This window comes from Tachyglossus aculeatus, chromosome 14 (genome assembly GCF_015852505.1).
Source record: "Tachyglossus aculeatus isolate mTacAcu1 chromosome 14, mTacAcu1.pri, whole genome shotgun sequence".
NCBI lineage: Eukaryota > Metazoa > Chordata > Mammalia > Monotremata > Tachyglossidae > Tachyglossus > Tachyglossus aculeatus.
Window position 1 is genome coordinate 19058269 of NC_052079.1, and position 27989 is coordinate 19086257.

Genomic DNA, 27989 nt, shown 5'->3' on the forward strand with positions numbered 1-27989 from the left:
ACTGAGGCCCAGAGAAGTGAACTGCCCAAGGTCACACAGCAGACAAGTGGCGGAGGGGGGATTAGAACCCAGGTCCTTTTGAATCCCAGGCCGTGCTTTATCCATTAGGACATGCTGCTTCTCTAGGTTCACTAGGGGAGGAGATCCCCATGCCCTCAAAGGCTGTTCAGACCTACCGGGGTCCAGAAAGCCGTTCAAGCATTGAGAGTGTTGAGAGAGAGCAGTAGTGGAGGGTGACGAAGAAGCTGAAACCCTCGACTTGCCTGCTCAGACTACCGAGCCTCGTTAGAATGATTCAGGGGAGGTTCAGGGCTGGTTTGAGGGGACCCTCCCCCATACATCTTCCTCTGGAAGATTATGGGGACCCCTCCACTGGAGGAGTCATCGGGCTGGACGACGGCGATTAGACCAGCTTCTGGTTTCTTGGGAGAACAGTAGGGAAAATGAAATCCAAGGGCTTTGAGGAGAGGAAAGTCCCTAGCTTCTAATTCACACCAGAACTAGGATTTGGTTGAAAGGTTTGGCACTGCAGCCTGAATCACCCTCCTGGAAACAATTCCAGTGAAAGGGTGAGGTGACGGGGTGTGGACGTATGTTTGTTTCCTCAGCGTGAAAATGTGGTTTCTCCCCCCAAACCTCCTCCCGCACTCAAAGTTCCAGTTGTCACACTAATCCGAGAGATGATTTTCCAAGTTCCACACCTTGGGGAGAACCCAGTCGAGGTCCAGACCTCCCAGACCCGTGGAGTTACTTCTGAGGAGGTTCTCTACGTTCTAGAACCAAATTCCGGTTGATTTGCTCGATCCCGACCAACTCTCTTCAATTTGCTCGGGATTAAACTCTACGATGTCTGTTTCTTTCGCGTCCAGGCGTTCCAGTAAATAACACATATCCGGAGGGCCCGTGGGGGCAGCGACAAAGTTAATTCCGCTGCTCTGGGAGGATTTTTCCGTGTCTAGGAGCAGGAGGGGTTCGGGATCCACGCTCGGTCCGGCGATGGTGGTCTGGCTGGACTCCAGGAATCCCGGGAGACTCCATCTTTTCAGGTATCTGGGGTCCTCCTGGGGGTCTCCCTCAGAGACGAATTGGAGGTTCTCGTCCTCTGCTTTCCGTGAGCCGGTTTCGGGGTTGGCTCTCTCAGGAGTCGTGGGCTGTTCCATGAGGAACAACTCTGGAACGCACCCGTCAGGCCTGCTCTGCCTGTTTTCTCCAGGAACACAGTCCGAAAGGGGCGACTCGGGGTCGGCGGTCTGGCGGCCGGACATGCCGGGGGCCGGGCCTTCGGCCGACGTGACCAGTACTTCTGGGACTTGCAGCATTTTTGTGGGGGAGGCTCTCACGCTAGATGGGGGGCTGAGGCTCAGCGTGGTGCTGGCCCTGCTCAGTTCTCGGAGGGTGGACAGTTCGCCCACGCTCAAGTGCAGACGGGGGCTGCCCTGTCCCGGCTCCTGCTTCTTCCGGGCCGGGGCCATCCGGTGCCGGCTTCTCGGGGGGACGTCGAGTGGGCCGCTGATGTGGCTGAGGTCGCTCGTGGGGAAAAACGTGGAGCCGTCGCTGGCCTGTCTCCCATAGGCCCGCCTCACCGGGCTGGAGGGGTTCTCGTGGACGCTCAAGAAGCGCTTGACGCGTCTGATGACCGAACGCCGTTGGCCGTGCTTCTCGTCATCCCACATCCATTCCTCCCCGTGGGGTAAGTCGGCCCCGGATAGTCTGAAACACACAGCAACGCGACAATGTGAGGAGGAGGGTGGAGCAGGTCCCACGGGCACCTCGATCGCCCAGTTCCACACTGAGAAGGCAGGGATCTCCCCCCCACGGTTTGAGCTTTTCGGTGGAGACAACGTCGGCTCGAGGAACGACGGCATTTTCTTATTCTTTTCTCATTTCTTATTTGAGAAGCAGCGTGGCTTAGTGGCTTGGGATTCAGGGGTCATGGGTTCTAATCCCCGCTCTGCCACTCGTCAGCTGGGTGACTTTGGGCAAGTCGCTTCACTTCTCTGTGCCTCAGTTACCTCATCTGCAAGATGGGGATGAAGATGTGAGCCCCACGTGGGACAATCTGGTTACCTCGTATCTACTCCAGCGCTTAGAACAGTGCTTGGCGCATAGTAAGCGCTTAACAAATACCATTATTATTATTAACTGTAGCTGAAAAGAAAAGAAAAGAGCTCAAGGGACATGTTTCCCAGAATAGCTGGTGCAGAGCTCCGGAAAGTAGTTAATGAATACACTGATTTCCTGGGAAGGCTCTGAAGACTGGTTTGGGAGTTCTTACTGCCTTTACTAGTTTGCCCTCCTTTTCATGTTTAAGAGTTCCATCCGGGCTAATTTTCCTGAGAGACCTGGAAATTTCCAAGTTGGCTCCGAAACCCCTACTTTGAAAATGCACACTTCAGGGGGGTTTAAATGAGTCCTAAAAAGTAACTCTCTAAAGCTGTGTGACCTTGGGTAAGTCACTCAATTTCTCTGGGCCTCGGTTACCTCATCTGTGAAAGGGGGATTAAGAGGGTGAGATCCACGTGGGACAGGGACTGTGTCTAACCTGATTACCTTGTATCAAACCCAGTGCTTAGAACAGTGCTTGTCACATAGTAAGTACTTAACAAGTACCATTATTATTAATAAGCACAGCCATTTAACTAATAGCTGTCTGTTTGGCTCGATAGCAGGTGGCCTTATTTTCGAGTGGATTGTGTCCAGTATTTTTATAAGTAGACATCCGGCTTTTCCCGAGGCCTGGTGGATAGAGCACGGGCTTGGGAGTAATAAGGAGCTGGGTTCTAATCCCGGCTCCGCTGCTTTCATTCATTCATTCATGGAGAAGCAGCGTGGCTCAGTGGAAAGAGCCCGGGCTTTGGAGTCAGAGTTCATGGGTTCAAATCCCGGCTCTGCCAATTGTCAGCTGTGTGACTTTGGGCAAGTCACTTCACTTCTCTGGGTCTCAGTTCCCTCATCTGTAAAATGGGGATTAAGACTGTGAGCCCCCCATGGGGCAACCTGATCACCTTGTAAACTCCCCAGTGCTTACAACAGTGCTTTGCACATAGTAAGCGTTTAATAAATGCCATTATTATTATTATTATTATTAATTCAATCGTATTTATTGAGCGCTTACTGTGTGCAGAGCACTGTACTAAGTGCTTGGGAAGTACAAGTAGGCAACATATAGTGACGGGCCCTACCCAACAACGGGCTTGTCTGCTGTACGACCTTGGGCAAGTCATTCACTTCTCCGTGCCTCTGTTACCTCATCTATAAAATGGGGCTTTACAATGTGAGCCCCACCTGGGACAGGGACTGTGTCCAATCCGATTTGCCTGTATCCACCCCAGCACTTCCCTAGCTAACCTAACATGCTTAACAAATGCCGCAGTTATTATTATTATTATTCTGTCGCCGAGTTCCATGTCTCGGAAATGGTGCCCATGTTCCCTGGACCTGAGGGGAGGACAGGAAAGCTCTGGACAAGTGGGAGGGCAGAGGTCCTTCCAGAGAAATGCTGGGACTTCCCCCAACATGGTACGCGTGTGGTCATTTGCCGCTGTGTGCTCGGCTAATGCATATAATAATAATAATAATAATAATAATGGTATTTGTTAAGCACTTACTATGTGCAAAGCACTGTTCTAAGCGCTGGGGAGGTTACAAGGTGATCAGGTTGTCCCCCAGGGGGCTCACAGTTTTCATCCCCATTTTACAGATGAGGTAACTGAGGCCCAGAGAAGTGAAGTGACTTGCCCAAAGTCACACAGCTGACAGTTGGCGGAGCTGGGATTTGAACCCATGACCTCTGACTCCAAAGCCCGGGCTCTTTCCACTGAGCCACGCTGCTTCTCAGCCTATGACCTTCTAGACTGTGATCCCATTGTTGGGTAGGGACCGTCTCTATATGTTGCTGACTTGTACTTCCCAAGCGCTTAGTACAGTGCTCTGCACACAGTAAGCGCTCAATAAATACGATTGAATGAATGAATGAGTGAATACGATTGGCTGAATATGAAATTATAGGCATTTGGGTCCCATGTATGAAGGACTGTCTTTGGTCACTTTAGCAACAGCAACGGCTGGCTGCTTTTCTCTTATTGTTCCAAGTTTCGGGATCAACTCAACTTTAAACCCCTGTATTTCTCCCGGTAAACTGCAGATTATTCACATTAGAAGAGGCTTTAGAGCATCTAATTGCTTTCTTGCTTTTCATCTTAATTAATGGTTCTTGTTTCTGTTGCTGGTAATAACAATGATGGCATTTGTTAAGTGCTTTCTATGTACAAAGCACCGTTCTAAGCGCTGGAAGCTTTTTCGTCTTGGGGAGTACCGTCGCCGTAGTTAGGCGAATTAAAAAATGCTTTAATTTAAGCGGCATGTACAACTCTGATCGAAACCATTCCGGGTCATCGTGGCTAACCTAAAACACGGCAAAATGAACAGATTAATTTGCAGTGGTCCAGAAGGAACAGCAAGAAAGGAGGCCAATTAGCTTGATCCACGTAAGGCCCAACCAGAGAAGCAGCCCACCCAGTGGATAGAGCCCCGGGCGTTGGAGTCAGAGGACCTGGGTTCTAATTCCGCCTCCCCCACTTGCCTGCTGTGTGACCTTGGGCAAGTCACTTCACTTCTCTGGGCCTCAATTACCTCATCTGCAAAATGGGGGTTAAGAGCGGGAGTCCCATGGGGGACAGGGACTGTGTCCAGCCTGATGAGCTTGTATCTACTCCATCATCATCAATCGTATTTATTGAGCGCTTACTGTGTGCAGAGCACCGTACTAAGCGCTTGGGAAGTACAAGTTGGTAACATATAGAGACAGTCCCTACCCAGCAGTGGGCTCACAGTCTAAAAGACTGTGTAGTCCAGTAGTACAGTGCCTGGCCCAGAGTAAGCACTTAACAAAAACCATTAAAAAAAAATGAAAAAACAAGGCTCCGTTGATCTCAGGTTGATGCTTTGCCAAGTTCTCCCCCAGTACTACAATTTGCAGTTTTACTGATCATATCCCCGAAGCTCATATCAGATTCTGCTCAGTGCGAAGCAGGAAGTAAAAATAATAATGACGATATTTGTTAAGCACTGTTCTAAGCACTGGGATAGATCCAAGGTAATCAGTTTGTCCCCCGTGGGGCTCACGGTCTTCATCCCCATTTTCCAGATGAGGTAACTGAGGCACAGAGAAGTGAAGTGACTTGTCCGAAGTCACACATTTGACAAGTGGCGGAGCCAGGACTAGAACCCACGACCTCTGACTCCCAACCCCGGGCTCTTTCCACTAAGCAACAATTGGTTTCATATTCTTCGATCGCGTACCCCTCGAGCAGTAGGGACCATGACTAATTTCCATCCCTGTGCTTAGTGCAGAGCTCCACACCAAGTTAGTGCTTAATAAACAGAGAAGCAGCGTGGCTCAGTGGAAAGAGCCCGGGCTTTGGAGTCCGAGGTTGTGGGTTCAAATCCCGGCTCCGCCACTTGTCAGCTGTGTGACTTTGGGCCAGTCACTGAACTTCTCTGGGCCTCCGTTCCCTCATCTGTAAAATGGAGATTAAGACCGTGAGCCCCCCGTGGGACAACCTGATCACCTTGTAGCCTCCCCAGAGCTCAGAACAGTGCTTTGCACATAGTAAGCGCTTAATAAATGCCATCATTATTATGATGATGATTATTGTATTATTAAATCAATAATAATAATAACAGTAATTAAATTATTATTGTATTATTGAATACAATAGAGAGCTTTTAGACTGTGAGCCCACTGTTGGGTAGGGACTGCCTCTATATGTTGCCAACTTGTACTTCCCAAGCGCTTAGTACAGTGCTCTGCACACAGTAAGCGCTCAATAAATACGATTGATTGATTGATTACAATGACTACTACTAGCCTGAAGTCCCAAACAAGAGCCTCATTTCCTTCCCTTTCCAAACCCGGACTTGGTAGCCGGCCGCGACGGGAGCCGTGAGGGATGCCGTCGGTTGGAGAGAATAAACTCCGGGAGGAATTGTCGAGCCACGGGGCCGGGGGTGATGACCAGACCAGGCACCCTCTGTAATTCTCGGGAGTGGGGCTGTCGGTGAGAAAAAGCCGTTTACCCCATCTGAATGGTGGATCCGAGGAAGGAGGGAATGCAGTAATCGGCAGCGGCTAGCGTGTACGGCGGTTGGGCCGCGGAGTCATCCCAGTAGATGTCCTTTCTCATCTTGGGCAAGTTCATATGCATTTCATCCACGGCCAGGAGGGAGACCTAAGAGCGTCATCATGGATTAGAAATAATAATAATGGCATTTATTAAGCGCTTACTATGTGCCAAGCACTGTTCGAAGCGCTGGGGAGGTTACAAGGTGATCAGGTTGTCCCACGGGGGGCTCACATGCTTCATCCCCATTTTACAGATGAGGTCATCATCATCATCAATCGTATTTATTGAGCGCTTACTATGTGCAGAGCACTGTGCTAAGCGCTTGGGAAGTACAAATTGGCAACATACAGAGACGGTCCCTACCCAACAGTGGGCTCACAGTCTAAAAGGGGGAGACAGAGAACAAAGCCAAACATACTAACAAAATGCAATAAATAGAATAGATATGTACAAATAAAATAAATAAATAGAGTAATAAATATGTACAAACATATATACATATATACAGGTGCTGTGGGGAAGGGAAGGAGGTAAGATGGGGGAGATGGAGAGGGGGGCGAGGGGGAGAGGAAGGAAGGGTGTCACTGAGGCACTGAGGCACAGAGGCACAGAGAAGTTAAGTGACTTGCCCAAGGTCACACAGCTGACAATTGGCGGAGCTGGGATTTGAACCCATGACCTCTGACTCTGAAGCCTGTGCTCTTTCCATTATAACTGAATTACACATATATATGCACATATATCAATCAATCAATCAATCGCATTTATTGAGCGCTTACTGTGTGCAGAGCACTGTACTAAGCACTTGGGAAGTACAAGTTGGCAACATATAGAGGTGGTTCCTACCCAACAGTGGGCTCACAGTCTAGAAGGGGGAGATATATATATACATATATATTATATATATGAACTGTAGGGTTGGGAGTGAGGATGAGTGAAGGGATCATGTCAGGGCGACGCAGAAGGGAGTCTCCCACGGGGGGCTGTTTTCCCCATTTTGCAGATGAGGTAACTGAGGCACAGAGAAGTTAAGTGATTGCCCAAGGTCACACCACTGACAATTGGCAGAGCGGGGATTTGAACCCATGACCTCTGACTCCAAAGCCCTGGGGGGCTCTTTCCACTGAGCCATGATACAATTGAATGAATTCCAATCCCGGCTCCTCCACATTCATTCATTATTTCATTCACTTGGATTTATTAAGCACATACTGTGCGTGGAGCACTGTACTAAGAGCTTGGGAAAGTACAGAAGAAGTAGAGAAGCAGCGTGGCTCAGGGGAAACAGCCCAGGCTTTGGAGTCAGAGGTCAGGGGTTCAAATCCCGGCTCTGCCAGTTTGTCAGCTGTGGGACTTTGGGCAAGTCACTTCACTTCTCTGTGCCTCAGTTACCTCATCTGTAAAATGGGAATTAAGACTGTGAGCCCCACGTGGGACAACCTGATTGCCTTGTATCCCCCCAGCACTTAGAACAGTGCTTTGCATACAGTAAGCGCTTTATAAATATCATTATTATTATTATTTTAGTGCTCTGCATGCAGGAAGAATGCAATAAATATCACTGAGAGACTGATTATTCTGGCTCCTCCCCTTGCCCGCTGTGTGACTTTGGGCAAGTCGCTGACCTTCTCTGTGCCTTGGTTTCCTCATCTGGAAAATGGGGCTAAAATGGCCGTCCTTCCTCCTTGGACTGCGGCATAGGAACCACGTCCACTCGGCTTATCTCGTATCTACGGTGGGGCTTGACTTTCCGTTCAGATGGTCACCACACTGGTCCACACACTTGTCGTTTCCCGCTTCGACTCTTTCATCAGCTTCCTCGCTGATCATCCTGCCTCCCATCTCTGGTCCATACTTGACTCTGCTGTCCAGATCCTTCCTCTACAACATCATTTTGCTCATGACACATCTCCCTACTCCTCAAAACGCCCGAACGGTTACCCATTCCTCTCTGCGTCAAGTGGAAACTCCTGTCCTTTGACCTCAAAGCATCCGATCAGCTCTCTCCCTCCTGTCAAACCACTCTGTTCTCCCACTACACCCAAGCTCCCACTCTTCATTCCTCTCAAGCCAACCTGCTCACTGGGCTTTGTTCTCGACTCTCCTGTTGCCGACTTCCCCTCACCTAGAACTTCCTCCCACTTCATGTCTGGCAGACCAGCCCTCTCCCAGCTTCAGAGCCCTTTTGAAATCACATCTCCTCCAGGAGACCTTTCCCTATTCATTCTCATCTCTTCAGTTTGGTTGTCCATCCCTCTCCACATCAAACACTCCTGACCATTGGCTTTAAGGCATTCAGATCGGCACCCTTCCCATACTGATCCTTGCTTCTCTCTTATTTTTTTCAATCGTATCTAGTAAGCGCTTAATGCGTATGAAGCACTGTGCTAAGCTCCTACTGCTCCCCAACTGACGTACTTTCTTTTATTCATGCCGAGCTACTCACTGTGCCTCGTTCTCATCTCTGGCTCAAGCATTTCCTTTGGTCTGGAACTATCTCTGGCTTCACAAACAGCAGTGCTTTCCTCCTCTTCAAGGCCCTTCTGAAATCACATCTCCTCCCGGAGGCCTTCCCTGACTAATTTTTCACCTCCACACTTTATCCCGCCCCTCCCTGTCACCTGCTCCTTCAGCAATGCCGTGTCATCTGAGAACTTGCGAATATGCCTGTCCTGACTTTGCCGTTGCACTTATATATGGTTGCTTTCTCCTACCCGTAATTTGCTGTAGTGTTTGTTTCCCCTGCTAGACTGTAAACCTCCTTGAGGGCAGGGACCATGTCCATTATCTCTATTCTGCTCTCTCCACCACTTGGTACAGTGCTCTACCCAGACTAAATGCTCAGTAAATACCATTACTGATTCTTGAATAATTTGTGCTTTTTTGTGATATTTGTTAAGCACTTACTCCATTCCAGGCACTGTATTTATTCATTCAGTCGTATTTATTGAGAGCTTACTGTGTGCAGAGCACTGCACTAAGCTCTTGGAAGAGTACAATACAACAATAAACAGACACATTCCCCGCCCACAGCGAGCCCTGGGGTGGATACAAGCTAATCAGGTTGGACACAGTCCCTGTTCCACGTGGGGCTCACAGTCTTACTCCCCATTTTACAGATGAGGGAACTGAGGCCCGGAGAAGTGAAGTGACTCACCCAAGGTCACAGAGCTGACAAGTGGCAGAGCTGGGATTAGAACTCGGGTCCTTCTGATTCCCGGGTCCTGCTCTACTTATTCTTGTTGTTTTATGCTGTCGAGTCGTGTCCGACCCACAGTGACACCATGGAAACATCTTCCCTTCTAGACTGTGAGCCCACTGTTGGGTAGGGACTGTCTCTATATGTTGCCAACTTGTACTTCCCAAGTGCTTAGTACAGTGCTCTGCACACAGTAAGTGCTCAATAAATATGATTGATTGATTGAAACATCTCTCCCAGAGCACCCCACCTCCCTCCGCAATCGTGCTGGTAGTGGATCCTTAGAGTTTCCTCGGTAAAAATGAGGAAGTGGTTTACCATCGCCTCCTTCCGCACGCAGTAGACTTGAGTCTATGCCCTCGACTCTCTCCCTTGCTGCTGCTGCCCGGCATGAATGAGTTTTGACTTGTAGCAGATTGTCTGCCGCTTTCTAGCCACTGCCCAAGCTAGGAATGGAACGGGCAGGCCTCTTCTTGACTCTCCCTCCCGTAGTCGAGACTGGTAGAGTACTGGAAACCCTCCAGGTGTGACCCCGACCACTGTCTCTCAGTCAATCAGTAATGCTGGGGATTCCTGATCCAGCCTTCTTCACACGCTTATTAGATCCCAACAGGGACTTGGTCCTATCACTGCCTCAATCAATCAATCAATCAATCGTATTTATTGAGCACTTACTGTGTGCAGAGCACTGTACTAAGCACTTGGGAAGTACAAGTTGGCCACATATAGAGACAGTCCCTACCCAACAGTGGACTCACAGTCTAGAAGGGGGAGACAGAGAACAAAACATATTAACAAAATAAAATAAATAGAATAGATATGTACAAGTAAAATTAATAAATAAATAGAGTAATAAATACGTACAAACATATACACATATATACAGGTGGTATGGGGAAGGGAAGGAGGTAAGGCGGGGGCGATGGAGAGGGGGAGGAGGGGGAGAGGAAGGAGGGAGCTCAGTCTGCTCGGGGCGGGGGGGTCGCGTAACTAGTTAGCCTCCTTCCAAGATGGACAGCTAAATGCCAGCCAAGAAATCATCATCAATCGTATTTATTGAGCGCTTACTATGTGCAGAGCACTGTACTAAGCACTTGGGAAGTACAAATTGGCAACATATAGAGACAGTCCCTACCCAACAGTGGGCTCACAGTCTAAAAATCCAAGAAATATGGGCGCTCCAAAGTCCAGAATTGTTTCTTATTAGACTAAGCGTAATTTCAACCACTTGTTGAATTTTTTTTTTTGTGCAGGAGAAGACTCAAGGCTACTGACCTGTAAATTTCTGTCAATGCACCAGTTTGTTTCAAAATCATCATCGTCTTCACCAAATGGATTGATTAGTTGCTCAGCTACCTAGAGTTAAAACACAAACGGACAAATGAATCAATGCCTGAGAAGCAGCGTGGCCTAGGAGGCAGAGGACCCGGGTTCTAATCCCGGCTCTGTCGCTTCCCTGCCTGTGCCCTTGGCTAAGTCACTTCACCTCTCTGTCCTTCAGTTTCCTTATAGTTTCCCCCGCCTCCTTAGACTGTGAGCCTCATGTGAGGCAGGGACTATTACCAACCCGGTGATCTTGTATCTACCCCAGCGCTTAGTACAGTGCTTGGCACAAAGTTAGCGCTTATGAAAAATGCCATCATCCTGGGAAGACTTGCCCTGAGGCCAAGCAGAGAGCAGAAGGGGCAGGATAGTCACTCTGGCTTTCTGGCACCTTTCCTACATTACTTAAGGTTTAGACGTGTAGATTATCTGGATTCATGAGGTGTGGCATTCATTTAAGGCCTCGATAATTGGACTATTTTAGACAACAAACCTCTTCATCTGAAATGTAGGAACAGTTAAAATGAAAGTAAAAGTCTGGGTCTGAACGATCTGGATAAGCCAAATTCAGAGTGCTGCTTCGGTGGTTTGGCTACTTAGGTGGAACTGCAAGGAAAGAAAAATAGGCTTGTGCGGTAGCATGCACATCAGATGGATTATCTAATTTATCTTCACATCTTCCAGTTTCTTTAGTGAAAGTCCAAGTTTGCTTTTCAGGCACCATTAAGAACTTGGGAAATGAAATCTTAGAGAGGGCAAAATCTCCTCAAATCATCCAGTGATCTTCTCGAACCACCCGCTACCTTACTGGCAGTTCCTTCACTTCTGAAGTGTTTCATTTGTAAGATTTCGTCTACCTCCTCTGAAAAAAATCTTCCTGAACTGAAAAATCCTTAGGCAGATTTCCGAACAACTCTATTTAGCCTAATTCAGTCTTACCTTTCCCTGCACTTGGAATTGCACCCTAATTTAATAACAATAATAATAATAATAATAATAATAATAATATTTCACCCTACCCTCAGCCCCACAGCGCTTAGGTTCATAGCTACTAATTTACTTTAACATTTGGGGAGTTTCTGGCCCAGAAGGAATTATTGAGGACTATCTTTAGACTATGACACTCTAGACTGTAAACTCTTTGTGGTCAGAAACTGCATCTACCAACTCCGTCATTTTGCATCATCCCAAGCGCTTAGTACAGTGCCTCAATTGCCTTATCTGTAAAATGGAGATTGAGACTGTGAGCCCCACGTGGGACAAGGGACTGTGTCCAACCCGATTTGCTCGCATCCATCCCAGCGCTTAGTACAGTGCCTGACACATAGTAAGTGCTTAACAAATGCCATAATTATTATTATTGTTACTACTGGCCTGGGAGTCAGAAGGACCAGAGTTTTAATCCTGACTTTTACACTTGTCTGCTGTGTGACAGTGGCCAAATCACTTCTCTTCTCTGTGCCTCAGTTCCCTCATCTGTTCTTCCCTCTACTTAGACTGTGAGCCCCACGTGGGACATGGATGATGTACAACCCGATTCGGTTGGATCTACCCCAGCGCTTAGCACAGTGCCTGGCACATACTTAACAAATACCATAAAAAATGATGAAATGAATAGGGGGAAAAATAGGCCCATCTTCAGGCAATGTGGCCTGAGAATTGCTCTCCCCCAAGTGCTTTGCACATTGTAAGTGCTTAATAAATGCCATCGTTATTATTATTATGGAAGGCACACCTTCTCCAAGAAGCCTTCCTGGCTAAGTCCTCCTCTCCTCTTCTCCCACTCCTTTCCGCGCCACTCTTATTTGCTCCTTCATTCTTCCTCTCTCCCATCCCCACAGCACATATGGATCTATCTGTTATTTATTTATGTATTTATTTATGTATTTATTTTAATGTCTGTCTCCCCCTCTAGACTGTGAGCTTGTTGTGGGCAGGAATACATTTGTTTGTTGTTCACTCATTCATTCAATTGTATCTAATGAGCATTTACTGTGTGCAGAGCACTGTACTAAGCGCTTGGAAAGTACAGTTGGTTTAATGGAAAGAGCCTGGTCTTGGGAGTCAGAGGTCATGGGTTCTAATCCCAACTCAGCCACTTGTCTGCTGTGTGACCTTGGGCAAGTCACTTAACTTCTCCGTGCCTCATCTGTAAAATGGGGATGAAGACTGTGAGCCCCACGTGGGACAACCTGATTACCTTGTATCTACTCCAGCACTTAGAACAATGCTTGGCACAGAGTAAGCACTTAACAAGTTCCAACATTATTATTATTATTATAAATTGGTAATAAATATTGTTATACTGTACTCTCCCAAAGTACCCAGACTGAGCCCCTTCCTTCCTTTCCCCGTCGTCCCCCTCTCCATCCCCCCCATCTTGCCTTCTTCCCTTCCCCACAGCACCAGTATATATGTATATATGTTTGTACATATTTATTACTCTATTTATTTATTTATTTTACTTGTACATATCTATTCTATTTATTTTATTTTGTTAGTATGTTTGGTTTTGTTCTCTGTCTCCACCTTTTAGACTGTGAGCCCACTGTTGGGTAGGGACTGTCTCTATATGTTGCCAACTTGTACTTCCCAAGCGCTTAGTCCAGTGCTCTGCACACAGTAAGCGCTCAATAAATACGATTGATGATGATACAGTGGTCTGCACACAGTAAGCGCTCAATAAATATTATTGTAGGAATGAATGAATGAGATTGTCTGCTACCTTGAGCCATCCTGCATAGAAGAAGAACTGGAGGAGAGTGAAGATTGGAATGTAAAGATCCAGGTCATGCCCGGCATAACCTTTGCTGGGATCCAGAAACTGGCGTCCGATCAGACATGCAAAGAAGAAGGTGTAGACGGCAAGAGTGACCACCTGGAATAGAGGGAGAATTCGGTGAGGTCGGATAGCCGGCCGACCGGACCAAGATAGGACGCAGATCGGAAGCCCTCCCGTACCTGGGTGTAGACCAGAGGAATCCCCACCCAGTCGTAACCGAACAGCAGGCTGCACCAGGATCGGAACCGGTTCATTTCCTAATCCAGAAATAAGGAAGCAAGTGACATTTTGAAATCACTACCGTATTTGTGGAAGTTGAAGACGTATACAGTGGGTTGATGTTGGGGGGCATTTCTCTAGTGATAATGATGAGGATTGTGATATCTGTTCAGAACTTACTTGGGCCAAACACTGGGGTAGATACAAGATAATCAGGTTGACAAGATAATCAGGTTGGACACAGTCCCCATCCCACAGGGGGCTCACGGTCTAAAAAGGAGGGAGAACGGGTACTGAACCTCCATTTATGGATGAGGAAACTGAGGCACAGAGAAGTGAAGTGACTTACCCAAGATTATGCCAGAGGCTGATGGCCGAGTGCTTGTTGTGTGCAGAGCACTGTACTGAGCTCTTGGGAGAGTACACTGTGACGATAGATACATTCCCAAGCGCTTAGTACAGTGCTCTGCACACAGTAAGTGCTCAATAAATATGATTGAATGAATGAATTCCCTGCCCACAGTGAGCTTACTGTTTGAACGGGGAGACAGACATTAATAGAAATCAATAAATAAATTAGAGTGAGATCACCGCCTGAACAGACTCCACATCCCCAGACTCTCCCTCAGGTGATGGTTGATGTCCATTATGACCGAGTCTAGATCAAATCTCATTCCAAATTTGCACGGTGTCCATTAGGTAGAAGATAATAGGAGGTTGGGCAAACTCCAAATTCTTTATTCCTTGTCCAAATTTGCTTCATTCATTCCAGTCGGCTTTGTTTAAAGAGTTCCAGCCATCTGAAAAACTGCAAGGTCGCTGTGGGCAGGAAATATGTCAACCAGCTCTGTCGTAGTCTCCCAAGTGCTTAGTACAGTCTTTGGCACCAGTAAGTGCTCAATAAAGGTCACTGATTGATTGATCCTTTCCCAAGCGCTCAGTATAGTGCTTTTCTTTTATTCATTTGTTCATCCAATTGTATTTATTGAGCACTTACTGTGTGCAGAGCACTGTACTAAGGGCTTGGGATAGTACGATATAACAAACAGACACATTCCTGCCCGTAGCAAGCTCATAGTCTAGAGGGGGAGACAGACATTGATATATATAAATAAATAGATAATAGACAAACAGATAAGATAGATACCGCTCACAGTAAGTGCTCAAAAGTATTCATTCATTCATTTGCATTTATTGAGCACTTACAGTGTTCAGAGCACTGTACTAAGTGCTTGGAAATTACAATTCAGCAATAAACTGCCATTGATTGATCCGATTGTGCTTTTTGAATATACTGAGATGTTAGTATCTGGAGACTGGAGGAAGGAGAGGCTCCCTGGGGAAACAGTTAGCATTCTCGACCAATATTTCTTTGTGCTAACACTCCATTTTCTGAATTTTGTAGTGGTGAGTGGAGGTGGGATAGGCCAGATGTGGAAGTGGGCTGTCACTGGAGGGCAAAATACTGCTGAATACAGAATCACTATGAGCTGCTTAGGAGCCTCATTTTAACTTCAAAAGAGTCATAAATAGTTTTCAAACAGGTGGCAATATATCTTGCTTTTGCTGGGGTCGTCCTGGGTTTTTCTGTAGCTCGCCATAGATATTTGGAAGAACAGGAGCCAATGAAACAAAATTGAGACATTCCTCCTGGAAAGCTGATCAGCCCTCAGCAGCTCTTTATACTCTTTAAATGTTTGGGATTCCACACTTAGAATGTTCTTCCTGTCAGTTCCTCTGAATTCTAGGTTTTGTCTTCCTGTCAGCCCCCCTGAATTCAAGGGTTTGTCATATGGATATTCCAGATATTCCACTACTTTCCTACTACAGCCCAGCCCAGCCCACAAACTGCACTCCTCTAATGCCAACCTACTCACAGTACCTCCATCTCGTCTATCCCGTCGACGACCCCTTTCCTGTGTCCTGCCTCTGGCCTGGAATTCCTTCCCTCCTTAAATATGACAGACAATAACTCTCCCTCCATTCAGAGCCTTACTGAAGACCCATCTCCTCCAAGAGACCTTCCATGACTAAACCCTCCTTTCCCACTCCCTTCTGAATCACCCTGACTTGCTCCCTTTTTCATCCCCCTCTCAGCCCCACAGCAGTTACGTCCATATCTGTCATTTACTTATTTATGTCTGTCTCCCCAACTAAACTGTAAGGTCATTGTGGACGGGTCGTGTGTCTGTTTATTGCTATATTGTGCTCTCCCAAGCGCTTAGTACAGTGCTCTGCACACAGTAAGTGCTCAATAAATACAATTGAATGAATGAAGGGACATATGGGGACACTCCCCACTCCTTGCCCACCTTGCCCACGTCCGCCAAGAAATATGGGTGAGGGGTTCAAGCTTGTCTTGGTGTCCCCATATTTCATGTTCAACAAAAACAATGTAGGTCTCCTGAAGAGCCAGAGTTTGGAATTCTGGCAGAGGGCAAGCTTAGAGAGGGATGAAAATCTCTACAGCACATCAATCAATCAATCAATAAATCGTAGGTATTGGGTGTTTACTGTGTGCACAGCACCGTACTAAGCACTTGGGAGAGTACACTAGTGCAGAGAACTGTACTAAGGGTATGGGAGAATACAATATAACAATAAAGAGACACATTCCTGCCCACAACGAGCATTATTATGCATTATAATGTGTGACATTATTATTATGGGAGAGTTGGTGGACACGTTCCCTGCCATCAATATTTGTAAAGCCCTGGGGTAGATATAAGATAAAAAGGTTGGAAACAGTCCCTGTCCCACATAGGGTTCACAGGCTTAATCCCCATTTCACAGGAGAGTAATGGAGGCATAGAGAAGTTAATTCTCCTCACGGTGCCTCGTTCTCGCCTGTCCCACCGTCGACCCCTTGCCCACGTCCTACCTCTGGCCTGGAATGCCCTCCCTCCTCACACCCGCCAAACTATCACACTTCCTTCCTTCAAAGCCTTCCTGAAAGCTCACCTCCTCCGGGAGGCCTTCCCAGACTGAGCCCCCCTTTTCCTCTGCTCCTCCTTCCCTGCCCATCGCCCCTCTGCTCTACCCCCTCCCGCCCCCACAACACCTGTGTATATATGTACATATTTATTATTCTATTTATTGTATTAATGATGTGTATATATCTATAATTCTATTTCTTTACATTGATGCGATTGATACCTGTCCACTTGCTTTGTTTTGTTTTCTTGTCTGTCTCCCCCCTTCTAGACTGTGAGCCCATAGGGTAGGGATTGTCTCTATTTGTTGCCAAACTGTCCTTTCCAAGAGCTTAGTATAGTGGTCTGCACACAGTAAGCGCTCAATAAATGATAATAATAATAATAATGATGGCATTTATTAAGTGCTTATTATGTGCAAAGCACTGTTCTAACCTCTGGGGAGGTTGCAAGGTGATCCCACATGGGGCTCACAGTCTTAATCCCCATTTTACAGATGAGGTAACTGAGGCCCAAAGAAGTGAAGTGACTTGCCCAAAGTCACACAGCTGACAATTGGTGGAGCCGGAATTTGAACCCATGACCTCTGACTCCAAAGCCCACGCTCTTTCCACTGAGCCATGATAAGATTGAATGAATGAATGAAGTGACTTGCCCAGTGTCCCATAGCAGATAAGTGGCAGAGCCGAGATTAGAACCCTGGTCCCTCTGATTCAAGTGCTTAGTACAGTGCTCAAGCGCTTAGTACAGTGCTCTGCACACAGTAAGCGCTCAATAAATACGATTGATTGATTGATTCCTAGGCCTATCCAACCACTGTGATCCATCCACTAGGCCACACCAGCCCTGTGGCATCTGAATTTCTTGCCAAGAACCTTCCCATCTTATTGTCTAAATTAGCCAAGTTTCACCTCCACCATCCCATTCAACATTTTTCATTAACAATCATATAAAATGACAGTATTCAGTAATCCCCAACTAAATTTAGCAAAGGTAGTATTTTATCCCTCTCATCTGCTCCCCAGATAAGAACGTTTGGCAGTAGCCGGATTAAGAACTCACAGTCATCAGGGATTGTAGATCGACGCTATCTCGGATTCGGCCTTCCTTCCGAGCTTTGGAAGCCAGGTTTCCAAACCAGATGAATGGGACCCAGTATTTCAGATGGGGAGACTTAAGGTGATCGAATAATTTTCTCTCATCTACTGTCATGAAACCTATTGAAAAAAAGAAAGTAGCGCGATTATTCCGCCACCGCTTGGACTTTTCCTATAAACTACATCGTTATGGTGAATTATTTTGCTTTCTGCATAAGGAGACGTGCTTTGATCTAACGATTGATAATTCAGTCAGTCATACTTATTGAGAGCGCACTGTGCTAAGTACTTGGGAGATTACGATATAATAACAAACACATTCCCTGCCCACAATGATTAATTAATTCATTCAATCGTATTTATTGAGCGCTTACTGTGTGCAGAGAACTGTACTAAGGGTATGGGAGAATACAATATAACAATAAAGAGACACATTCCTGCCCACAACGAGCATTATTATGCATTATAATGTGTGACATTATTATAAATAAATAAATTACAGATATGTACTCAAGTGCTGTGGGGCTGAGAGGAGGGTTGAATGAAGAGAGCAAGTCAGGGTGACATAGAAGGGAGACGGATAATTGTGATACTTGTTAAGTTCTTACTATTTGCCTACAGTGTACTGAGAATTGGGGTAGATACAAGATAATCAGAGTGTACCCAGTCTAAGGAGGAAAACAATCAATAAATTGTATTTATTGAGTGCTTACTGCATGCAGAGCACTGTACTAAGAGTTTGGAAGAGTAGAAAAGAACAATAAACTGACACATTCCCTGCCCACATCAAGCTCACAGTCTCTGCCTCAGAACTCTTCCAAGCTGGTAATGCAAACTGGAATAGTTCTCAGGCCGAATGATGCCAACGTGCAGAATGACCTAGGATTTGTCTACAGCATATTTAGGGGTTATGGATCGGGCTGGTGGGTATATAATTCCGAGTTCTAGTTCTGACTAGTCCTGACTATTTCTCCTCTGGACATTCTCGTCTGGTTTGGGTTGTTGGGAGTCGCCAAAAAAGCATTGTGTTTGTGATGGCCTCCGATTTCTGAAGTGTCTTCTCGAATGGTGGGATTCTAGCCTCTATCGGGAAATCTCGATCCAAAGTGGGATTTAAGGAGCCCCTATCAGCGGCCTCCCTGCTACTTAATAATAACTATAACGGTGGCATTTATTCAGCACTTACTATGTACTAAGTGCTGGGGAGGTTACAAGGTGATCAGGTTGTCCCATGGGGTGCTCACAGTCTTAATCCCCGTTTTACAAATGAGATAACTGAGGCCCAGAGAAGTGAAGTGACTTGCCCAAAGTCACACAGCTGACAATTGGTGGAGCCGGGATTTGAACTCATGACCTCTGACTCCAAAGCCGGTGCTCTTTCCACTGAGCCACGCTGTTACCAATGGTCCTCTCCCACTATTATCCAGCCTGCCTGCTGTGCTCCTCTAATGCAACCTCCGCCACATGTCTCTTATGTGACCTTGGGAAAGTCACTTCGCTTCTCTGGACCTCAGTTACATTATCTCTAAAATGGGGATTAAGCGCTTAGTACAGTGTTCTGCACACAGTAAGCGCTCAATAAATATGATTGAATTAAGACTGTGACCCCCATGGGGGACAGAGACTGTGTCCAACTAGATTATCTTACATCTACCCCAGAGCTTAGTACAGTGACTGGCACAGAGTAAGCGCTTACCAAATATCATTAAAAAAAGAATTGCTCACTACCCCTTGCATGTCTCTCTCTCTCACCATCTACTCCTCCCTTCTGCTGAAACTTCCTCCCTCCCTCCCTCTGCATCACCTATGCACTTGGCTGTGTACTCAAGTGCTTCCAAGCGCTTAGTACAGTGCTGTGCATATAGTAAGCACTCAATAAACCTGATTGACTGGCTGACTCACTGACTGCTTCCCGCCTCTCCCTTGCATTTCCTCTTGCCTCCAAGACAACTCCCCAGAGATTTCCTGCTGGGATGCTACTTTAAAAGCTTTCTATGGTTCTTCCTAAGAGTTCACTCCAACTCCCAAGCCTGTGCTCTTTCCCCTAGGCCAAGGTGCTTATTACGGATTTGGGGCCATTCCAGCAAGGGAAGAGGGAATGTAGGTTTGGGGGCAAGGTGGTGGAAGGGAGTCTTCAGGGGAGATTGAAAAGAGCTGTGGAGGGGAGAACATGGCACATGAGAACCTGCGGCCTCAATGGATTGACCAAAACTTAGCTTGCATTTCTTCAGGTTGACGCTGATTCACTGCTACCCTCTCTCCCACTTGCGAATCCAGTGTATAGGAAAGCGTATCCTGTGGGGCTGAATCAATCAATCAATCAATCGTATTTATGGAGCGCTTACTGTGTGCAGAGCACTGTACTAAGTGTTTGGGAAGTACAAGTTGGCAACATATAGAGACAGTCCCTACCCAACAGTGGGCTCACAGTCTAAAAGGGGGAGACAGAGAACAAAACCAAACATACTAACAAAATAAAATAAATAGAATAGATATGTACAAGTAAAATAAATAGAGTAATAAATATGTACAAACATATATACATATATACAGGTGCTGTGGGGAAGAGAAGGAGGTAAGATGGGGGGGATGGAGAGGAGGACGAAGGGGAGAGGAAGGAAAGGGCTAAATCAGACCAGGGTTAAATCTGGGAGACTGAGTGAGTGTGCAGAAAAAGAATAATAATAACTGTGGCATTTGTTAAGCACTTGCTATGCACCAGACACTGTACTAAGCACTGGGGTAGAAACTAGCTTATTAGGTTGGACACAGTCCCTGTCCCTTATGGAGTTTTAATCTCTCTTTTACAGATGAGGAAACCGAGGCCCGCTAGGTCATGTGCCATCTCAGAGAAGGGTGAGAAGTGGGGATTTATATCTTCTAGATTGTGAGCTGGCCGTCGGCAGGAATGGGTCTGTTTGTTGTTCTGTTGTACTCTCCAAAGCACTTAGTACAGTGCTCTGCGCACAATAAGCGCTCAATAAATATAATCGTCTGACTCGTTTAGTAAACGGTACATGCGAGCTCTCCTTGGTGATAAACGCAGCTAGTCGGGGGACGGGGAAATAAACACAGTACCCGCTTCCACGACGTGGTCCATCGTTGGAAATCTCTTGTATACGGCCGTGCTCACCGAGCGGAAGATGAGCAAGGAAGTTAAATTCACATAACGCATCAGTGTCCTTCGGAGCAAGCGTCCGTATTCGTCTCTTCCATGGACGCTGCTTGAGATAAGGATCATGAGTCTGTCTGGCCAGGGAAGATTCACAAACTGGTTCCACCATCTGTTGACTACCAGAGTAACGTAAAACCCTGTGGAACAAAAGTAGGGCTGAAAAAATCCGCGGTGATTTGGGCCAGCTCATTGTGTCACACCAGGGCCTAACTGGAAAGTTTTCGGAAGCGATATTCTACCCAATCTTTAAACGGGGCTCTGATCAAACAGGTTGTGCCGGGGAGAAGTGGAGCCCCTTCGATTAAGTGGCTATGTGGTCTTAGCAGATACAAAACGGTAAGTTAGTGAATAGAAGGCTTAAGTTTCCAGTCGCCAATTAATAACGCCTCAAACTCGTTCCGGGTTAACGTAGCGGAAACATTCTCGAAGGTCACCCTTATTCGCGGCTGGGATTTTATCGCGAGCCGCGGCTTTTCCAGCATGCCTCTCCGATTGCAACATTCCCATGCACGGTCATCTGTGTCATCCTGGAGGAGACAGCTGGGGATCATTCTGCATGGAACCTCTACTTACCAAGCACAAAGGTTACTGGGATTTGCTCAGCATATCTGTCACAGTAAATTGATAATTTTTCAAAGTAACTTTTTTGGGCTCCTGTAAGGAACAATCTGGAGTAGAAATAAAATGCACATCCCTTTTAGGACACTGAACGCCGGCACCTTCTTTGCATGTGACGTTAAGTGCAGACAGTTAAGCAGAAGTAATCTCAGCGCAGCAGCCGGGAGTGGGAAAAGGTGACTTCCTTGAGCCGACGGGAAAGCTGCTGAACGCTCCTGATGTCGAAGCTGTTAGAGTTGGAAAGAATTACTGCTCATTAAAATATAGGGTCGATAAATTAGAGAACTGAGATTTGTCCTTCTATACGTGTGACTTTGGGCAAGTCACTTAACTTATCTGGGCCTCAGTGACCTCATCGGTAAAATGGGGATGAAGACTGTGAGCCCTTCGTGGGATGACCTGATCACCTTCTAAGCTCCCCAGTGCTTAGAACAGTGCTGTGCACATAGTAAGCGCTTAATAAGTGCCATCATTACTATTATTATTATACCTCTATGTGGTTGCCCTCCTTAATCAGTTCAATAAAGCAGCTGGAGAGTTCACAGTATACAGACAGAGCAAACTGCGCCGATGCATTTCCATTTTTGATAAAAAAAAATAAATCTGTACACTGTACTCTTTCCAACTGGTGTATCTTTCTCAAATGTGATTTGGCATGTGGCTGATCATTCCCTTTCTGTTTCAGGAGGTAATAGTAATAGCTGTGGTATTTGTCAAGTGCTTACTATATGCCAGGCACTGTACTAAGCTCTGGGGTAGAGACGGGATTAGCATGTTGGACACAGTCTCTGTCTAGCCTAGGACTCAGGGTCTTAACAACCATTTTAAAGATGAGTGAACGGAGGCCTAAAAAGTGAAGTGACTTCCCCAAGGTCATGCAGCAGACAAGTGACAGAGCTGGGATTAGAACCCAGGACCTTCCGACTCCCAGGCTCGTGCTCTAACCATTAGACAGCCCTGCCTCCCCTTTGTAAATTTCATTTATCTTAATAGAGCAAAGTAGAACAAAGTAGAAGTACTGAAGTAGAAGAGGGCAAGCATTAGAAATGAAATAATTCAATGTCTCATTCATTTTTTATATACTTTAACTACAACCCGATTTATATCTCACATTTGGCCAAGGACATTTTCTCCTTAATCAACATGCTCGTTCTTGGCATTTAGTAAAGGCTAAAAATGCTGAGTACCAGAGAGTGGGTAGGAGCATCACGGCTTAGTGGAAAGAACACAGTCCTGAGAGTCAGAGGTTCTAATCCCAGTTCGGCCACTTGCCTGCTATGTGACCTTGGGCAAGTCACTTAACATCTCTATCCCTCAGTTTCCTCAACTGTAAATGAGGCTTAGTTTAGTGTCCTGCAGACAGTAAGCCCTCGATAAATACCACTGACTAATTGGGGATTCAAAACCTGTTCTCTCTCCTATTAATAATAATAATGATGATGGCATTTATTAAGCACTTACTACGTGCAAAGCACTGTTCTAAGCGCTGGGGAGGTTACAAGGCAATCAGGTTGTCCCACGGGGGGCTCACAGTCTTCATCCCCATTTTACAGATGAGGTAACTGAGGCCCAGAGAAGTTAAGTGACTGGCCCAAAGTCACACAGCTGACAGTTGGTGGAGCTGGGATTTGAACCCATGACCTCTGACTCCAAAGCCCGGGCTCTTTCCACTGAGCCACGCTGCTTCTATTCAGGCTCATACAGGACAGGGACTGAGTCCAATCTGAATAACTTGCATCTACCCTGGCGCTTAGAACAATGCTTGACACATAGTAGGTGCTTAACAAATACCATTAAAGAAAAATGAAATGGGAAAAGACCTTGAACTCTCTTTATTACAGTTCTGTTGACAAGCCTTTACCAGGAACCTTGGGGAGTTTGGGGTTTGTAGAAAAGTTTTCCCTTTGCCTAACATTTTTGAAGGCTATTGTCTTAAATAAACAAAGCCCTGTTCCTCTGGGTATGCAGCTTTTTGTTTCCATTTTGAGTCTCTGAAAGACAAGAATTTGACCAGCTGAGGGTAGAAAGAAAATGAAGACCTGAGTGGAGAACATGTAGAATAAGCTTTTACGATAGTCAATTCTCTCACCTCCCGAATAGTGTGAATAGTACTGGGATCTTTTAGACTGTGAGCCCACTGTTGGGCAGGGACTGTCTCTATATGTTGCCAATTTGTACTTCCCAAGCACTTAGTACAGTGCTCTGCACACAGTAAGTGCTCAATAAATACAACTGATGATGATGATCTTAGTTTTCTCCCGGGGGGGAAGAAATACACAGCACAGACCTTTGTTTATAGACTTAAAAAAACTGATTAAATTTGTAAAAAACTCAGCAAAGTGATCAGTTCTTCCACAAGGAGTGGTTTTGTTTCTTTGCAAGCTAATTCCTTGGTCCCTGCTAGTTTGGTAAACACAAACTCTGTCCTAAACTCTGAATTCTATCATGATGCTCGAAAGGGACATTTAGGGTGAGCTACACGTCATGACTTCACTGGCAGTTTTGCATTGCTAGAGACTGTAGAATTGGGTCCCTTGGAAAGATTCCTCTCATCTAGTCAAAGAGACAAAAATTGTTTGATGGAAAACGGTATGACTCACTGAGATGCAGTGTGGCATATTATCAATCCCATTCAAAACAGCCTACTTAAAAACTAGTGATGCCATAGCTGCAGGGGCAGAAACGTTTGTCTTTGTTTTTATCGTTCAGAAAAATTTAGACCGTGAGCCCCAAGCAGGACAGGGGCTGTGTCCGACCTAATTAACTCTTACCTACCCTGGCGCTTAGGACAGCGTTTGGCACATAGTAAGCGCTTAACCAATACCCACCCCCCCACAAAAAATAATCCATCGTTTAGCAGGTGTGGGGACATTTTGTTACAGACAGACCTCTTGGGTGCCATTTTTAAAGCGTGATAGATATTTCAAAAACATCTGCTACTGTGTGGTGGATGTTTGGGCCTGACGGTTAGAATATCGATAACGTTTTAATAAGGGTTAGTCTTGGTAGATTAAAAGAGCTTCTTCTGAGAGGAGAAAGGCACTGACGGGGCACATGCAAAAGGGTAAGTGACATAATGCAAAGTCAACCGGTAGCCCGTGGGCTAAGATGCTCAGACTGTACCTTTACATCATGTTTGATGGCCATTTAAGGGGACATGCAAGAAGAAAATGTACCTGTACATTAAACTTATTGCTGTGTAAAGAATGGCAAAGGCAATAAATTCTCTGTACAGTAGCTTGTAGATACTGCCTCTCCACCTGAGGAGTAACCTGTGAAATCCAAAAAAGGTGGCATTTGCTACTTTGCTGGAGTAAGTGACTGTCATCGCCTTGGTAGCTTGCTTCTAAAAGGGTAGAAAGACAAAACACACATGTAAGGAAGAACATTTATTTCAGGGAGTTTATCATGTTGTCGCTAAAAGAAAACCCAGCTGTGGTCTCCGTTTGCAATTTCCAAATTCGGGGAAGGGACTACTACCCTGAAAGCTCCTTGTGGGCGGGGAATGTAGCCACCAACTCTGTTGTATTGTACTCAGTACAGTGCTGTGCACACAGTAAGCGCTCAATAAATGCCAGCGTGGCCTGGTGGAAAGACGATAGGCCTGGGAGCCAGAGGATGTTGGTTCTAATTCTGACTTCGCCTACTGTGTTGACCTTAGGCAAGTCACTTAACTTCTCTGTGTCTCAGTTGTCTCATCTGCAAAATGGGGGTTCAGTACCTGTGCTCCTTCCTAGTTAGACTGTGAGCCCCATGTGGGACTTGATAATCTTAATAATAATAATGATAGTATTTATTAAGCGCTTACTATGTGCCAAGCACTGTTCTAAATGCTGGGGTAGATGCCAGGTAATCAGGTTGTCCCATGTGGGGCTCACAGTTTTAATCCCCATTTTACAGGTGAGGTAACTGAGGCACAGAGAAGTTAAACGGCTTGCCCAGTGTTACACAGCAGACAAGTGGCAGAGCCAGGATTAGAACCCAGGTCCTCTGACTCCCAAGCCTATGCTCCTTCCACTAAGCCAAGCTGCTTACCTAGATAATCTTATATCTACCCCAATGTTTAATACAGTGGTTGACACATAGTAATCTTAACATACCATAATTACCATTATTATTATTAAAGTTGGAACTCCCTCAACTACTCCTGCACTTTGACTTTGCACAAAAAGGGATGGCGAGGTGGAAGAGCTTGCCTCCGCTTCTCCGGGATTGATTTATTAAATTGGTTCTCAAGGGATGAGGTTCCACCGACCGAAAGGGAGATGAAAAAGCAAGTTTAGTGAGAGAACCATGATTTCCTGCTGAAAGGCACTGCCCTCCATCACACATAGGCTTGAGGACAGCCGACCCTTTTGGTTTTATTTGCCAAAAAGACAAGGCTCATACTTGACCACTAGTATTCATCATCATCATCATCAATTGTATTTATTGAGCGCTTACTGTGTGCAGAGCACTGTACTAAGCGCTTGGGAAGTACAAGCTGGCAACATATAGAGACAGTCCCTACCCAACAGTGGGCTCACAAGTCGTAATATATTCGGGCACGAGTTGTAATATAACGACGGCTAGTTAGGAAAGTCGCAAACTTATTCGGATCAGAGAAGCAGCGAGGCTCAATGGAAAGAGCACAGGCTGTGGAGTCAGAGGTCATGGGTTCAAATTCCGGCTCCGCCAATTGTCAGAGGTATGACTTTGGGCAAGTCACTTAACTTCTCCGTGCCTCACTTACCTCATCTGTAAAATGGGGATTAAGACTGTGAGCCCTACGTGGGACAACCTGCTCACCTTGTAACCTCCCCAGCGCTTAGAATGGTGCTTTGCACATTGTAAGTGCTTAATAAATGCCATTATTATTATTATTATTATTATCAGCAGCAGCAGCATCTACAACGTTTCCTGAGCACCGATCTTTTGCAGATGGTGCTTGTACAAACTTGGGACGATAAGCGATGGGAGAGGGGACATGATCTGTAAGAATTTCATTTCTACAAATGTCCTCGTCTTGATATTCTGGAATACGGGTGGGTCTCTCCAGAATGCAGGTGTGTCTTTCTGACGCTCAGCACTCTGGTGGAAGAATATCCCATAAATAAAAGATGACACCGCTAGCATTTAAAGTGACAATTCACTGTTCTCATGTTTGCTCTTCAAGATACTGTGAAAATCTAGGGTTGCAATCCTTTGACAGGAGATCTTCATTTTGCCTCTAAAATAAATGAAAATATCCCACGTAATGCATCCAGAAGGCCTTTTTGGGGGGGGTTCAGAACTAAACCCACTCTGGAATGCTACCAAATTGCGAGAAGTAGCATTGCCTAGTGGGCAGAGCAAGGGCCCAGAAGTCAGAGGACGCAGGTTCTAATCCCGCTCCACCACTTCGCTGCCGTGTGACCTTGGGTAAGTCACATCACTTCTCTGTGCCTCATTTACCTCATCTGCCAAATGGGGATTAAGATTGGGAGCCCCACAGGGGACAGGGACCAACCCGATTTGCTTGTATCCACCCCAGTGCTTAGTACAGGCACATAGTGAGCGCTTAACAAATACCATTATTATTATTATTACTTTTACTCCAGTGCTTAGTACAGTGCCTGGCGCATAGTTAGCCCTTAACTGATACCATTAAAAGGAAAAAAAGACACACTCTTTGGCTTCAGTTCCATAGATGAAGACAGTGAAACACAATGAAGACTGAGACTTCAAAGCATAGCTTTACCACTTCCCAATTCCACAGGGTCATCTAAAATGACAACTGTTAATAAGGCATTGGACAATCCATCTTTCGTGTTTACAGTGTGCTGAGCACTGTCCTAACCACTGTCTTCTGGCTAATGTCAAATTGAATAGCCTGTTAACTTTCTTCCAAGATGAAGTAGATTCACATGAGAAGAAAGTAAAAGAAATCTTGGTAGCCAGGGGACAAATAATGGGGTCAGTAGTCTCTCTGGAAAAAAATAGAGAAGCCTTTTCAGAACTTCTGAGACGGAAACCACTGTGACGCCAAGCTGACCCGGGAAGTTCCAATCTGCGCATCCGACACCTCAGCTCTAGGCCCCAAATACCCGTGAGTTTATTTTAGAGTTGCGGAAACAAGAATTCACCTCCAGCATTTTCCCTCCTTTCTGGCAAAGGTAATTTTAGTACTCCCTTGTGCTTTTGGGAGAAATCAACTCCCTAACCCTTACTTTGGCATGAGCAAGCTGCGTAACGCAATTGCGGGAGTCAGGGCATACAACCCTCTTCTCATTTACCTTTCTTTTACCACGATTTAGTTTCCATCCTGTCTTCATTAGAGGCTGGCTAGTTTACAAGAGGCGATTACTAAGTAGCCCCCACCAGTGTTTGTGATGGGCAAAAGAGACAACGATACTGCTGCCCATTCTGCTACCTTTCCATGTTTGTTATTGTAATTTGAAAGATCGGGATTACCTAGGGGGGACCCCTGAATAAAGGTGCATTAGTAAGATTATGGAGACACTGACCTATTTCTCGGTTTGGCTTCCCGGATGGGCAAG

General features: G+C 46.0%; 1 protein-coding gene across 1 annotated transcript; it reads right to left on the reverse strand.

Moving 5' to 3' along the window:
- Positions 1-98: 98 nt before the first annotated feature.
- BEST3 (bestrophin 3) lies at positions 99-27989 on the reverse strand. Its single transcript, XM_038756120.1, has 10 exons — positions 27957-27989; positions 24648-24817; positions 21427-21521; positions 20757-20990; positions 17644-17798; positions 13609-13686; positions 13373-13525; positions 10600-10680; positions 6079-6230; positions 99-1710 (listed from the first exon to the last, which is right to left on the reverse strand). Exons 2-10 carry the CDS (start codon positions 24797-24799, stop codon positions 774-776), a joined length of 2037 nt encoding a protein of 678 aa, XP_038612048.1. The 5' UTR covers positions 24800-24817; positions 27957-27989; the 3' UTR covers positions 99-773.